Genomic DNA, 14,640 nt, shown 5'->3' with positions numbered 1-14,640 from the left:
GTACTGGAATAGCCTCAACCGGAGGTGACACATCTTGGTACTCACTCTTATTCGTCTGTGGCATTTATGCCCGATACCGGAGTTACTCGTCTGCGCCTGTGACCTAGCAAGTATGTGGGGTCTACTATTTGGGTTGAACCTGTGCTCTGGCGTCCCTGGCCGATGCCCCTCCCAGGCCGTCGCTGTGGTCCTATCACTCTGTTTGACAGAATGGGCAGCGGCTTTGCCAAATTAAACATAGTTTTAGCTGCAATGATCGCTCGACTACAACCATTCAGGCAGAATTATTTGCTGTAGACATTTGTCCATGAGTTTAATGACCGGACTCGCAATTACCGAGAACTGTGTAATGATCGTCCATTGCTGCTTGTTTATGTCAAACATTGAACGTGTATGTGAGCAGCGAGTGAGGTCATTTGCTACTGGCCTTCTGACCATCGCTGCTTGCATACATCGCTAGGAAATATACGCCGCTACTAATCCTTGCTTCGTGCACCAGTTTCAAGTTATGTTCGTAACGTATATTTATGTTTTTGTGCTTATTGTTATGCTCAGGTTTAAACACTTCCTTATTTGCTTATTTTAAAATACCGCTAACAGGCAGTGCCATTGATTGGCGTAGTAGAAAAATCTGTTTCCATCAAGGCTGTTAGGGTCCGTGCCGTGGTCGTCCCGCTCCGCCCTCTCATCTGCTCTTCCTCTCCCTCTCAGTTTCTACCCCTCTGTGCGGTGCAGGCAGTGAAGTGGAGAGGACGTAGCACCGCCTCCTTCTCACCCCTCCCCCTCTATGCCTTGCAGGTGGTGGAGGAGACGTGTCGCCACCGGACAGCCGCCCGCCGGCCGACCGTCCGGAGCAGGCGACCGGCGGAGAACACCGACCCGAGCCCGTGCCGGCTGAGGTCAGTTGCCGCTCCCGGCTCTGAGAGACCACAGCCAAACTACCGACACCGGCCACCACTCCCATTGACACTGGCCGCACTGACAACGGTCTTTGCCTACAGATTTGTACCCTAGTCCTCGCTGAGTCAATCTCAGCTTCCCTAGTATCGGCCCCGGCTCTCACTAGCACCCAGATAGGCACACTACTCTCCAGATAGGCTGAGTGACGCTGCTCGGTAGGCTGAGACAGACCGAAATCGAGTGCCTGGTGCTACTGACACAGCCGTCGTGTCGAAAAGTGCCGTATGTGAACGGGTCATTACACCGCCAGGGCTCGTTAAGCTCACATAACCCGGATAGTACTGGTTTGTGACGTTCTTTATAGCTACCATCGCCCAATGTTATAACATCGACGTATCACAAGTCCTGGTGTTCGGTGTGGTAACAAAAGTCCCAATATACGCTGCCCCATATGTCACGCCTAAGGGAGGTGATTTGCCTTAGTCGTAAAACTGAATACGTGATCCTCACATCAGCGGGCTCATTCCAGACTTGCATGCCATTACCTTGTTTGAATGGGATGGGGTGCAAGTAATCCTTCAAAGCTTCTGCATCAATCCATGTTGGGTCGTGTATTAAAAAAGCGACACAATCAGCTTTTTATCCTCCCCACGATAGTTGGTGGCTCTATGCTGTAGACTGTAGAGATTCCCGATAAGGAGAGGTTCATAGGTGCAGTGATCTCTGCATGAGCGCACTTTTGGATGTGACAGTGTCGCTCCCTGACACATCTGACTGCTCTTTTCCATCTGACAGACCCGTAAGGAGACGAGACGACCCCATTCTGTGTCTACTATCCCCGCTGCTCCCTCTGACAGATTCGCGGTAGTCGAGACGACCCCGCTCGGTCTCTGACATCTTTTCTGTCCCCTCTGACAGACCCGTGAGGAGGTTGAGACGCTGATCCAGGGTCTCTCCACCGAGGCCGGACTGCGGCAGCGGAAACCCGAAAAGTAAGTTGGCCCATGGCAAATGTGCCGACAAAGATTATGTGACCGAATTTGACCAGATTTTTTTGCCACATTTTGTTTATTCTCTTTTGTGTCCATTGCACATCGCACAGCCGCATAATTTTTTTTAAACATGCGATGTATTTTGAGATAATTTGGTGAATTCCTGATGCTTATTTCGAAAAAAAAAAAACAAATAAACAATGGGCCAACTTTTTCATGAAGTTGTTTGTGACGGGTGTATGACAGTGCCTTTCATGGAGCATTTCTGTAGTCGAGAATTGACTCATCATGACGTCAGTTTGACGTCATTTCCGGCTGCCCATCAGAGTCATAACGTTCGCCCAGTGCCGGACTGTGTAAAAATGGACACAGGAATACGACGTGCACTGATTTTTATGACCCCATAACTGTGGCTCTAGAGCAGCTATCCTACAATGGGATGAGGGAGGGCGTTTCTCAGAAGAGCCTGGGAACCGGAGTGAGCCCAAACAGGTGCTTCTTGGCTGCTGACCTGCAGATCGGAGTTGTGGAATTTTCGCCACACGTTATTTTAATGGTGAACGGTTTTGTGTCGGTACTTAGGGCGTGACTGTGACCATGAACGCGCTGATGAATTTACCTACATTATGTTTGCAATGAACAACCGCATAATTCTCTTTTCCCTTCGTCACTTATCTTCACTCATGGCCTGCTTTTATTATCTTCCCTTCCAGCTCTCCCCTACTCTCTACTAGTTTTCTCTACTAGGTAAATTCGTACTATGACATTCTGAGAATTTAAGTCACGCAAGTGCTCCACATTTTGTCTCCCATCCCTTCCTTTCCCACCCCTCTCCACTCTCAAATAACTCGGTGCTCGGTGTGCAGGGCTCCGGTCGTTTGAAGTTAAAAACTACCGCCTAGTGCCTTTGAAATGGAGCAAAAGGGCAGTGAAGCTATTCAAACTTCACACATCGTTTTTGTGTTTGAAGTGCTAAAAAGCAAAGTTTTGATTGCCCACCTGCTGCTGAGTGGTGCTTCACAACTGCGAGTGGGTGGGAAAATGAGGAGACTGCTTCGTGTTATGGGCATTTGAGGGGTGGCCCGTTTTGGCCTGTCACATTCATATTTTCTCATATGTCATATTCATACTTGCTGTATTTGATGATGAGCTTGGGTGTTATCGTATCTGCTGCTTTGTCTCATTTATAATCTTGTTTATCACTGTATGGTCGGTATTTCCAATGCGATTCCCGAAAGATCTGTTCGATTTTATTTTCGGAAAATTCGCCATACGTTTTGCATCACTAGGGGTGTGTGGATTTGGAATGATATCAATTTTATACAATTGATCTGTAAGACCAGGTATAAGTCCAAGATTTAGTCATCTTTACTCTTTTCGGCTTCGATATTATGTTTTTGGATAATTTGCACCCGATACTTTGTGATTCATTCGATGTCTTGAGTATCGATATTTTTCCATGAAAACCACTCGGAATACAATAGCACGGGTCGCCAGTCGCCACAACACGGGTCGCCTCTGGTCGCCACAACACGGCTCGTGTGGGGTGCCGCGGGCTGGCGTCACCCGAGCCGCCCTGCACGGGCCGCGCGGGCGGTGCGTCACCCGAGAGTGCGCTGCTAATGGCCCGCCGGGGCGGAGCCGACACTGGTGTCGGGTGTAACCAGCCCCCGGCGGTATCCCGCCCCCTGCCCCGCACCGCCCACACGACGGCTGCCGCACCGGCTCAGAAGGCATCAGATTGTGTTCGTTCTGTGTATATCAGATCATGCATCACAGATGACATGAATTGTCTCATGCTGTCTATTCATATATGCAGCTCATCATCCGGTGCGTCATGCGATATGTTTAATAATTGTTCCGGAAAATCTTGTTTTATGGCCGCCTACATATTCTAACCCCATTTATCATCTGAATGCCGTTTCATCTGTAAACGTTTTCACAATGGAAAGTTGATTCCTTCTGTCACTGTTCACCTTGTGGTGAACAGTGACACCTTGTGGTGAAGTCGCAAACATTTCTCGGCTCTGCTCAGTGTCAGTTGTGGTTTGTTTCTCTTTCCCAGTGCTCGTTAAGGCTCGTTAAGCGTCCCACTCGCCCTAATTGCCGCGTCACGCTCCCTGGGGTTGGATGACGTGCCTGGTCGGCTCTCCGTTAGGACTGTGGCCGGTGTTTTTTGTTGGCGTCTTCTGCCCTCCGCAGCTAGTATGGAAACTAGGTCTGACCTTGGCTCTGCTGCGTTCTCTTTTCTGTGGCATCTGGTGTCCAGCCCGCTGAGCGTTGCCGTCGTTTGTTTCGGGTTAGGTGATAGGAACACCATCCTACGCAGTGAGGCCGAAACTGGTCCGAGCCAACGCTGAATCGATGGGAACGACTGTGTGTTCCTCCCACGCAACGGAAACGGGAATACTGAATAGTATTCGAAAGCTAATCACTACGTAGTTTCCAAAAGGGTATAATTTTGTTTTCGCTAATGTGGATACGAAAATAGTGAAGCCCGTCGGCAGCTTGTTTCACCACTAATTGAAAAGTTGTCGATGTTTCAGGGGTATCGAGGCGTATTTGTGGTCCAGTTCAAACCGAGGGTAGCTATTATCGGTGCGGGTATTGATACTGACAGTAAAGACTGTATGACTGTTGAGTATGCTGTGCGTGTTTCTCTTTCAGTCCCTCGTCTACGTTCGTGTTTTAGTCCTACCGGTAAATACCGGGGCTTGAGTATCCTGTCTCATCTGTTTCAGTCCCGCCAGAAAAGGCCGTCTGTGTGGGTACTGAATAATCTGGTATTTGTTTCAGTCCCGCTGGTAAATACCGCCTGGGCCGCGTGGAGATGACGCTACGCTACAGTGAGACGCGCAGCGCTCTCATCATCGTCGTCCACAAGATATCGTGAGTATCGCTCGGCTGAGGGTCTGCCCTGGGAATCTGTCGGGGACGGAGGCTCAGCGTAGGGTCGGGCCAGGGCTGGAGCTGGGATTATCTGTGCCGATACGGTGCGGGACCGCCCGGTAACACCGTTCTGTAATCACGGGTGCCACGATCGGGTGTCTCTGCCCGGTGACAGCCGCAGCGGGCGCCGTGTCGTCTCCGACAGCGGCCCCCAGAGACCCCCTGCCCAGATCGAAGCCGCCCCGCCGCCGTCTCCTGACACCTCGCGCTGCAGTGGGGGTCGTTTGTTAACCGGTCGGCGGCTGACCGTGGCCGCGAAGTTATCGGACTGAGCCGGGCTCAGGTGTCCGTCCCCCGTGCGCCCACACCAGAATGGTAGGTACTGGGTGGGCATCGAGAAAGTCTGCGATACCATTAGTCACCCGGTATTCGTCTGATCATTGAGAATAATCGTGGACGGACAGCATAGCAGTGAATAGGTTTTAAGAAACGACGCTCTTACGTTCTAAGCTCGAACGTGAATTGAGTTTTAAAACGAGTTTTTTATGACAACATTAAATACTGAATTAACTGTTTCGTGGTAGTTAACTAGCTACAATGTGCACTTGATTAGATGGTCGTAGTTAAATTGCATTGTTCCACAAGGATTCAAGCATCAGCTAGCGGATTTCCGTACGATGCTAATTATACATCCCCTAAGCTGGATACTTGCACTAAGTTCGATATCAAACTTTTCACGCCGTACTGAAAAGAAAAATGCATTCAGACGGACGCAGCTGCATCCTGTTACCTTCCTCCGCGCCCCACATTCGTTCCCGCTGTCCGCTCGCGACGTCTGCTGATGTCCGCTCGCTGCGTCCGCCGCTGCCGTCTCATGTCACATCGTTAGTGGCTGGCGGTGGGCGGTCCGCCCGGGGGACTGGTGGTCGCCCCTCCGCCCCTCACACCGGCCCGTCATCAGCTCCTCAGCTACCGAGGGTGGGCTGTGGGTGTAGCACCCGGCCGCGTGGGTTTGAAGACTGCAGTGTGATTGTTCGTGTGGCGTTGGTGTGACTTGGAACACCTGTGTGCGGCGGTATGCCACCTGGCCCCTGTTTCACGGCTTGAAATTGACGCTACCTGACGCTGGTATCGTGGTACTGGATTTTCATGAAAAAAAAACTCCAGCTCTATCACGATATCATGACCAACTAACTAAACCCTACCATGTCGGAAGCCTGCGGTCGTTATGATCGGAGCCAGCGGCCGTAATGATTCCAACCGAGCGCTGCTTGGAACTTTCAGTTATTGGTTACGCCCCAGTCGAATTTATCTCCATCGATTATCATCTCTGAGGCCTTGACCGTCGCCGCATGTCGATCACGTCTATTCCTGAGCGCCCACCACCCCCGCAGTCACCTCCATCCCTCAGTCGGCTCCATCCCTCAGCAATCGCCGTTCCCTGGCCACCGCAATTAGCTCTCGTCATCTCCTCGATCACTGCCGCCGGCTCGGCCCCGGTGATCAGCACCTGGTCCGTCCTCACGGCTCTCGAGTAGTGCCGGTGATCAGCAGAGGGTCCGTCAGAGCTTTTCTCTTCGCTCGTGCTGACCTGGGGCGGCCCCTTTCCTCCGCTGAGTGGAGAGGGGATGGGGTAGGGGAGAGGAGCAAATGAGTGCTAATGTGTTGTGGGAAGCTTCAATCACCAATCAGACAATTAGTCCTGGCTAGTCCTCGTTAGCACAGTAGTGGCTGCTTGGGGCTGACACATATGGCTCAGATTGTTTGGTGATGAAAAACCAGCGTTGTTAAATATAAAATTATCTCCTTGAAATGTACACAGTGTCTGCGCATATGAGTGATATTCTTTTTATACGTAGCTATTTAAATGTATGCTGTGAACTCTGGTTTAGAACAGAATCATTTGTTCGCGGTCAATCAATTAAGCTAAGTCGATAGGTCAGATCAGTCAGATGTTTAGGAGTGCCGCTAGAAAAATCTTAAGCGTAATGGCGACTGAGAAAATGCAAGAAAGCTAACATTGGCGCCGACAGCCGGGCTAGCGCCGCATCTGCCGTGTTGCCACGGTCGTTCGACACGAGCTCTCTTAGCTGTTCCTCCAACAAATTTGTCTTGCGCTCAGACCTCTCTGAGCACACTGCTTGACCGTGTACGAAAATGTTGACAGTAACCTTATCTGTTGTGTCCAGATAAATGCATTTCGTTTTTTATCGATGGTCTTTTTATCAGGACGTAACACAAGGCGGGGATTGCGACCTTTCAAGAAAAGTAACCTAAAAATAACTGCAATAGGAATGATTCTGCAATTTCCAAACATAATGTTGACCTTTGGTGTAGGGTCTGGTGACATTTCTTGAAAGATAGGTATTAAAATCATTTATTTCGATTCGTGGAGCTCTGCTTATCATAAAAGTTTCTCAGTAGCAAAGTGTTTTTATGGAGGTACATTTCCTTTTTTACATTTATTCGTAAAAGATCGTGATAAATGAAACTGCAAGCGTCGTCTTCAGCGAATATGCCAAGAATGTATTGCCCTGCCTTTTGTTTTCAGCGTTACCATGTGGTTCAAGCTGACATGCTTAACAAGTTGTTTGTGCCGTAATTTTCTTTATAGCGCTTAATAGCGCCTGTTTGCGTATGTCCAATGTGTTGCTCGGAATTTTCCATAGGAATGTTAGCGACATAATCGCTGACATTTCGTAATTCGAGCACATTAGCCCTGCTTTCGCCGGTCGTTGCATGGTTGGTGTATATTGTATACTCCTTAACCCCGTGGCGTACCTCGGTGGCCGTGACCCAGACGAGCTATCGCGATAGGCATTACTCAGAACGACTCAGGCTTTAGGTGACTGATGACGGCGTCACGTGAAATGAAGGCAACCTGTCATCCCTGATGAAACATTGCGGAACTACCAAGCTAGAGTATATGCCCCTAGTTTACGTAGTGCATTCCTTGTAAGGATATCGAATAGGCAGTATGCATTGTGACGTTTTTCTTGCTATTTGCTCGCTGTAAACCAAACAAAGACTGTCGAGGTGAGGACACAACAAAAGAAAAATTGTTTTTTATTCCTTATTTCATTCCCGCTCCTATCAGTATTACTGAACATTGTGTTTTACTCTATGTATAATGCCTACCGTTGATACTGCCGCAGCTGTCGACTGGTCGGCTTGTGGCCGTTATGGCTCCGTTCGGTCGGTGTGATTGTGTAGTTAGTTCAACCAATGCTTCTTTGTATAACGTTGTCCGGTCTTGGGCCTCTCATATTCAGCGTGGTTCGTTCGTTTTGTGGTCAATGTGTCGTGACTCGCTCCATCAGAATTCCCGCCACACCGATCAGTGTCCCCAGCCCGCCTGTATTCATCGGTCCTCATTATCTCGACATCTACATATTCCTAATGAAGTTACTTGGCGACAAGTCTGCCGCTAGTTAGGGGTCACATGTCTCGGATTAAAGGTCCATGGCGTGACTTTGTGGACGTCAAACTACGTCCCAAAGTTGGCGGGAGGACGGCGATGATAATGTCACACGCTCCCGTATTCCACACACGTTCCGCGGCTCGGTGCCGGTTGGCGTCCTTGCTCAGCCCGTGACGTCACAGTAGACGTGTCGTGACGTCACTAATGACGTCACTCTGTGTGTTGACAGGAGCCTGCCGATGCAGGGCTCGGACATCCCGGACCCGTATGTCAAGACCTACCTGCTGCCGGACAGATCCGAGGACAACAAGCGGAAGACGCGGGTAGGTGCCGTGACGCTGTCGTAGTGCTGTCATGGATGCCAGTTGTGTTGTATTTGTTCAATTCAGTTTCGTTTATTTTATCGCCTCTATAATGTAGAAAAGCATAATAGTCTAAAGGCGCACAAGCAAAGCTCACTTTTGTCTAAAGCTCTCATCCAACAGGGTCATGTATTTGTGATAAAGAGCACTCTAAAACAGCCGTGGCTTTTCAGATTTATTATTCGCATCGTCTTCCTGAAATCGTTTGGTCCCGCTAGTTTTTTATAGTTAGCAAGATTTTACATTATTTTCCCGGTATTATTCTGTTAAAAATGGCTTAGGGACACCAATGAGCTCTGGTTCTGCGGTCCGGTGGCCGAAGTCCCGATTCTTTATCAAATTTAGCATACTCCATTTAATCGTCGCTAGTCTAGCATTATGTTCTTGTTCTTTTATTATACGCTTTACTAAACATGACTTTCATTAATTCTCTGATGCGGCAGTTTACTATAGAACCGTTTCCGTAGACCTCATGAAAATGTCAAGCTCACACCTGCAAAGGATCTTTGACATGCGTCTCCTGCACGACTGCACGCTGGATCGATGCTGCACTCGCTAGGACTGCTATCAGCCGAGCCATCAGCCATTACCTCTGTCCTTTGTAGGTGACAGCCGACAAGAGTGAATTGTTTGAACACCTTGTCATTTCCCGCGCCAGGCGCTCCGGTGCAGTGACGGCCGTGTTCGTGTCAGGAGGATTCCGCAGCTAATCTAGCCATAAATTTAGCCCGGCCGAGTTCTATGGCCCAGTCGCTCGTTTGGTGAGGTCACGCGGCCGACACTACATGGCCACAATTCTGCTTTGACCTTATCCTCTGCGGCTTTATCCTTCGCAACTTAATTCTCCACGCACTGGGCTGGGCACGCCACGGTGTTTCTAAAATAGAGCGACATTTTAGCGGGCGGGATGTCTCCTGCCGCGCCACGTCTCCGCCCCTCGCTCCCCCCCCCCCCCCCCCCTCGGCGGCCGATCCGGTGACCCGGCGATCCGATCCCCGTCTCCCACGGGACGTCCGGCGGCCGCGCCGTGAAATTACCGTCGTTACCTGCCTCTCCGCGGGGAGGAGAGGGAGGGGAGGCCCGAGCTGCGGCCGCAGCTGCTCCCGGACTCCGGTCCGGGCTCCGGGCTGCTCCCGGGCTCCTGGAGTTAGCGCTCTGACGTCAGTAGCGGCGCAGCTGGGACGAGCGCGGTGCCCGGCGGCCACCTGAGCTGCGGACGGGCCCACCTGCCACGAGTCGACAGCAAATAGTTGACTTCGCATGATATTCATCGTGCGCTGTATTCTGCAGTATGAATAGTATACGCAGTACTTCAGTTCGCGTTAGCCTCGTACGTCACCTACTGGTGCTCAGAAATGAATGCCTCCGGGGCTTTAGTGCTCATAAATGTCCGGCGCTCAGACATGAGCGGCCCGCTCGGCGCGGCCGCCGCGCGGGCTGGCGCGCTCGGCGTGCGAGGGGACATGGGAGCAGCGGACAGCTGACTGCTTCCGGCACGGGGGCCCCGAACGGGTCTCGCCGTGTAGAGTGCCAAACACCGGCCAGCGACCACCGACGGGACGATCACAGTCACACTGCTGAATCTGCCAGACGTGCATACGACCGGGCACATCTGATGGCGGTGCGTGACCGACTAAGCAACAACACCACTCGTGAAGTAGCCGAGACTATCCGGCGCAGTCTTCCCGCGTATCTCATCCGCTGTCTTAATCGATCACGCCCCCTCAGCCCTGCGGAAGCGGCATGTGGACCCCGCCCCGCATCGAGGACTCTCCAGTCCAGCCGGCCGACCGACCCGCCCAAATTGCTGATCGGCGCCCTAAATATTCAAAGTATCAAACCCAAACTTCAAGAGCTGACCTGCGAACTCGCTCGTCGCAACTACGACGTAATGCTGCTTTCCGAGACCTGGCTACGTCCGTCTACCCCGAAACGCCTCCTGGTCATTCCGGGCTACTCGCTCAGTCGTGTGGACCGCCCAGATGGCAGCGGTTATGGCGGCGTAGCCATCATCACTAAAAACAGTTTGACGTCAATGACACTGAAGATCCCCGGCAGCGGGAGCTCCGAAAGCAAGCTGGAGTCGCAGTGGGCGCTGCTGAAGCTGGACAAGGGCCAACAGATAATCATCTGCTCCCTTTATCGGCCACCCCGACACTCTGAGGCTGCCCTGCTCGCCGACTTCACGGACCTCGAGGCCCAGCTGCAGCGGGTCCTCATCGATTACCCCAGAGTTCCGTTCGTTCTCTGCGGGGACCTCAACTGTGACCTATTGAAGGGGCCGAGTTTCCGCGCGTCTCAACATCTGATCAGCTTCTTATCGAATTATTCTTTAGATCAACTAGTAACAAATCCAACTTTTACCTCCGGCTCTCTATTGGATGTATGTATTGTTAACAAACGCGAACTTGTGTGTGACACCAGCGTTAATTATTGTCACTTCAGTCCCCATAAAATCATCGACGTGATTATCAATGGCCGAAAGTGCGTCAAAAGCCCGCCGTTATCTCATCTCGCTCTTTTAAGCGCCTAGATCACCCTGCACTGTATCACGACTTACTCGATGTCGACTGGGATTATGTTTTCTCTGCCGAAACTGTCAGTGACAAGTGGCATGCTTTCTTGTCGTTCTTCGTACCTGTCTTTGATGCCCATGCCCCAATCAAGCGTGTGTCTATCCGTAACCCGACCGCTCCTCCCGTCTCCGCCGCCACCCGTAACCTCATGTCTCAACGTCGCGCTGCGCTTCGCCATCTAGGCCGCAACTCGAGCGAATACAGAGACCTAAACCGCTCAGTCCGGGCGGCAGTGCGTCGAGACAGGCGAATAGAGATACGGAGGGAAATTGGGGAGCGGGGCCCCAACAAAGTTTGGCAGTGCATCAGGTCAGTGGTAGCCGCGAAGAAGGACGGCCCAGACGTCCAGCCCGATCTATCTGCCGATGATTTAAATTCATTTTTTGTATCTGTCGGTCCTCGTGTCGCTGACGAGATCCGAGCCCAAAACACTCCCACCGATTTGGATGTGCGTCTCACCCGTGTCGGCGCATGCAGTTTTCAACTTCGTGAGATAACACTGGGGGAGCTCGAGCGGATTATTTTCAGCATGCGTAACTCGAGTGCCTGCGGCTCCGATAACGTCTGTGTCCGCATGCTGAAATTCGGATTCCCCGCTATTGGTGGTGTCATCCTGCATATTATCAATACCTGCTTAATCCAATCTGACATCCCCGATTCATGGAAACATTCCATAGTTCACCCTCTGTTCAAGTCTGGTAACCCTTCAGACCCCGCAAACTTCCGACCCATTTCCCTAGTTCCTGTAATCATGAAAGTAGTTGAACGCATTGTCCATCAGCAGCTCTACGCCTACCTCTCCCATAATCACCTTCTGGCATCCTCCCAGCACGGCTTCCGCCCCCGGCACTCCACGGAAACCGCGTTGCTGTCTGTCACTGAACACATCCTGGCCGCCACTGATAGGGGGGATTTGTCAATGCTATGCCTTCTCGATCTCAGTAAATGTTTCGACGTGATTGACCACGATCTTCTGATGCAAAAACTGATGTTACACGGCATTGAAATTTCCTGGTTCGCCGCCTATCTACATGGACACACTCAGAGCGTGTCTTTGAAAGATGTATCCGGACGTAGAGTGCTGTCTAGGCCTCTTTCTAATGCCATGGGTGTCTTCCAGGGCTCTGCGTTAGGGCCGCTTCTTTTCACCATTTTCTCTAACAACCTATCGCTATACGCGGGCGACGCAAAAGTGTTTCAGTATGCCGATGACACTCAAGTATTGGTTAGCGGTCCAGCTCGGGACCTCGAAGTTCTCATCTCGCGCATGGAGGACTCGCTCGCGTCTCTCAACGACTGGTTTTGCGCTAACGCCCTCAAAGTGAACGCAAGTAAAACACAGCTTATTGTATTTGGCACTCGTCAAAATCTTCGTAAATTACCAGACTTTAGAGTACCATTCCGCAACGCAGCGTTGCAACCGTGCGCACAAGTCGGGAACCTTGGCGTCACTTTTGACAGCACTATGTCATGGGACGCACACGTCTCTGAACTCTGCCGCCGGTGTACGGGACTGTTGATTGGTCTTTCACATGCGCGCCACTGTCTCCCAGATGGCATCATTCGAACGCTCGTGACGGCACTCGTTGTATCGCGTATCCAGTACTGCCTTTCAGTTTATGGTAATGGGTCCCAAAAAAATTTCGATCGACTCCAAAAAATTCTTAACTTCGCCGCTAGAGTTATTTTCGGCCGCCGTAAATTTGACCATGTCTCCGACCTGCGAACAAAACTCGGGTGGTTGTCCCCGCGCGGTATGTCCGATTTCCACACCCTTGTCATCGCACACAAGGTCATACAGCGCCGTGAACCTGAGCAACTAGCAGCCCTATTCGTCGCTAATAGCGCTATCCGCGAGAGACCATCCAGGCAAGATCACTTCTTCCATCTTCCCCGTCCACGGCTGGAAACGGGCAAGCGGCGGTTTGGCTATCGAGCTGCAGCTCTGCTGAACAGCCTGCCACCTCACCTGTCGCAGCTGCCTCCCGCCCGCTTCGCCCGCGCTGTTAAAGCCGCAATCGTGGACGATGAATCAGCACATCGTCGCTGACCAATAGGATAGGGGTGGGTAAAAGCGATGAGGCTGTCCTGAGAGTGTTTTGTCCTTGTTTTGACGTGAGTGAATGTGCAACTGTTTTGAATGATTAGATTAGCAACCGCGGATACGGATTCTGAGCAGTAATCGCCACGCACTTTGTATGTGGATCGCTCTTAAATGTAAATACAAATACAATACAATACAAATGAATGTTCAATGAGTTGCGTACCACGGAGGCGCTGCGCCGACCCGATGTCGGTAACTGCAGGTGTTCAACAGAATAGACCTGCCCGGCGAGCTCGCCGTGTGGGCCGCTAACGATGCTTCCAACTATCGGCTGAACACACCGTTCCGAATTGATGAAGCAATTAAGTGCGATATCTTAGGCGAATGGATGGTCGGGGTCCCACAATTCACCGTGCGTCTTTCCGAAAATGTGGATCCATTAATGCAGTAATCATGTACGCGTCGCTGGGGCTCTGAGACCCGGTGTCGTCTGCGCTGTTCGATAGAATTAGACCGGTCCCGCCCACGCTCCTTTCAGATGATCAAGGACCAGTGCGACCCCGTGTACGACGAGACGCTCGAGTACAGCGGCCTGCTCAACGAGCTGCGCATCCGTCGACTCGAGGTGCAGGTCGTCAGCAAGAAGACGTTCGCCCGCAATCCCATCCTCGGAATGGTGAGTGGGGACGCCGTGGCGCGTATGGAATGGTGAGCTGGATTGGCTGACAATGTTAAGGTGGAGCGCTGTGGGGCTAGGAATGGTGAGTTGGATCACTTCGGGAATTTGGCTCAGCTATCCGTTGACGTGCGAAATAACGCCTCTGAGATTCGCTGCGACAAGCGACCCCAAGTTTTTTAGGACCAAATGTGGATTCAGAAATTTGGTCAATTTTTTCGCCGTATCGATAGTAATATGCGTGATGCTTGTTATTCAAGCGTTTGTTTCATGAACTGGTTTTTACCAAAGCTGTGGCTAGTTCCCACCTCGCCTACTCGGTTCGAATAATTTCGCCCGGCTCTGGATCTGAGCTGCGGCTTGATTAGTCGCAGCTGCGTAATCTTCCATCCACTCCCGTGGGCTGGACGTGAGCGGATTTTCCACCGAGACCCCTACTCTGAGCTCCGTGCGACGCTCAATGCGCCATTTACCGCTAAGCTCGCAGAGCCCGCGGCCCGGATGCGTTGTTAGGAGACTTGTGCTCTTCACTCACGTATGCAAATTAACGCGGCGTCTCGCAGGCGGCCGTCGGCTGCCGAGCCGGTCCGGCGAGGGCGGCCAGCTAAAACGGCGCGGTGGTCGACAGCTCGTATGCAATGTTAAAGTTAACAGTTGTCCCGGGGGTGTCGGAAGCGCCGCTGCCGGCCTTTCAGCGCCCACCTGTTAGTAAAGGCGCTCAGAGCCTGTTCAGAGCCACCTGTCGATTTTTATATATGTTACAGGGAGTATGCGATTTCA

General features: G+C 51.6%; 1 protein-coding gene across 1 annotated transcript in view; it reads left to right on the top strand.

The window, feature by feature from the left end:
* Nucleotides 1-14,640, top strand: part of LOC122376514 (extended synaptotagmin-2-like) — a 54,193-nt gene that overhangs the window by 35,267 nt on the left and 4,286 nt on the right. Inside the window, exons 16-20 of the mRNA XM_043356410.1 lie at nt 799-899; nt 1,819-1,892; nt 4,689-4,781; nt 8,432-8,525; nt 13,723-13,860. Of these exons, the coding sequence (XP_043212345.1) occupies nt 799-899; nt 1,819-1,892; nt 4,689-4,781; nt 8,432-8,525; nt 13,723-13,860 (500 nt within the window). The remainder of the gene's footprint in view (nt 1-798; nt 900-1,818; nt 1,893-4,688; nt 4,782-8,431; nt 8,526-13,722; nt 13,861-14,640) is intronic.

The sequence above is a fragment of the Amphibalanus amphitrite genome, unplaced genomic scaffold (assembly GCF_019059575.1).
Source record: "Amphibalanus amphitrite isolate SeventyFive unplaced genomic scaffold, NRLGWU_Aamphi_draft 000042F_arrow, whole genome shotgun sequence".
NCBI classification, from domain to species: Eukaryota; Metazoa; Arthropoda; class Thecostraca; order Balanomorpha; family Balanidae; genus Amphibalanus; species Amphibalanus amphitrite.
Note: the sequence above shows the minus strand (reverse complement) of the source record. Positions and strands in the feature narration are given on the sequence as shown.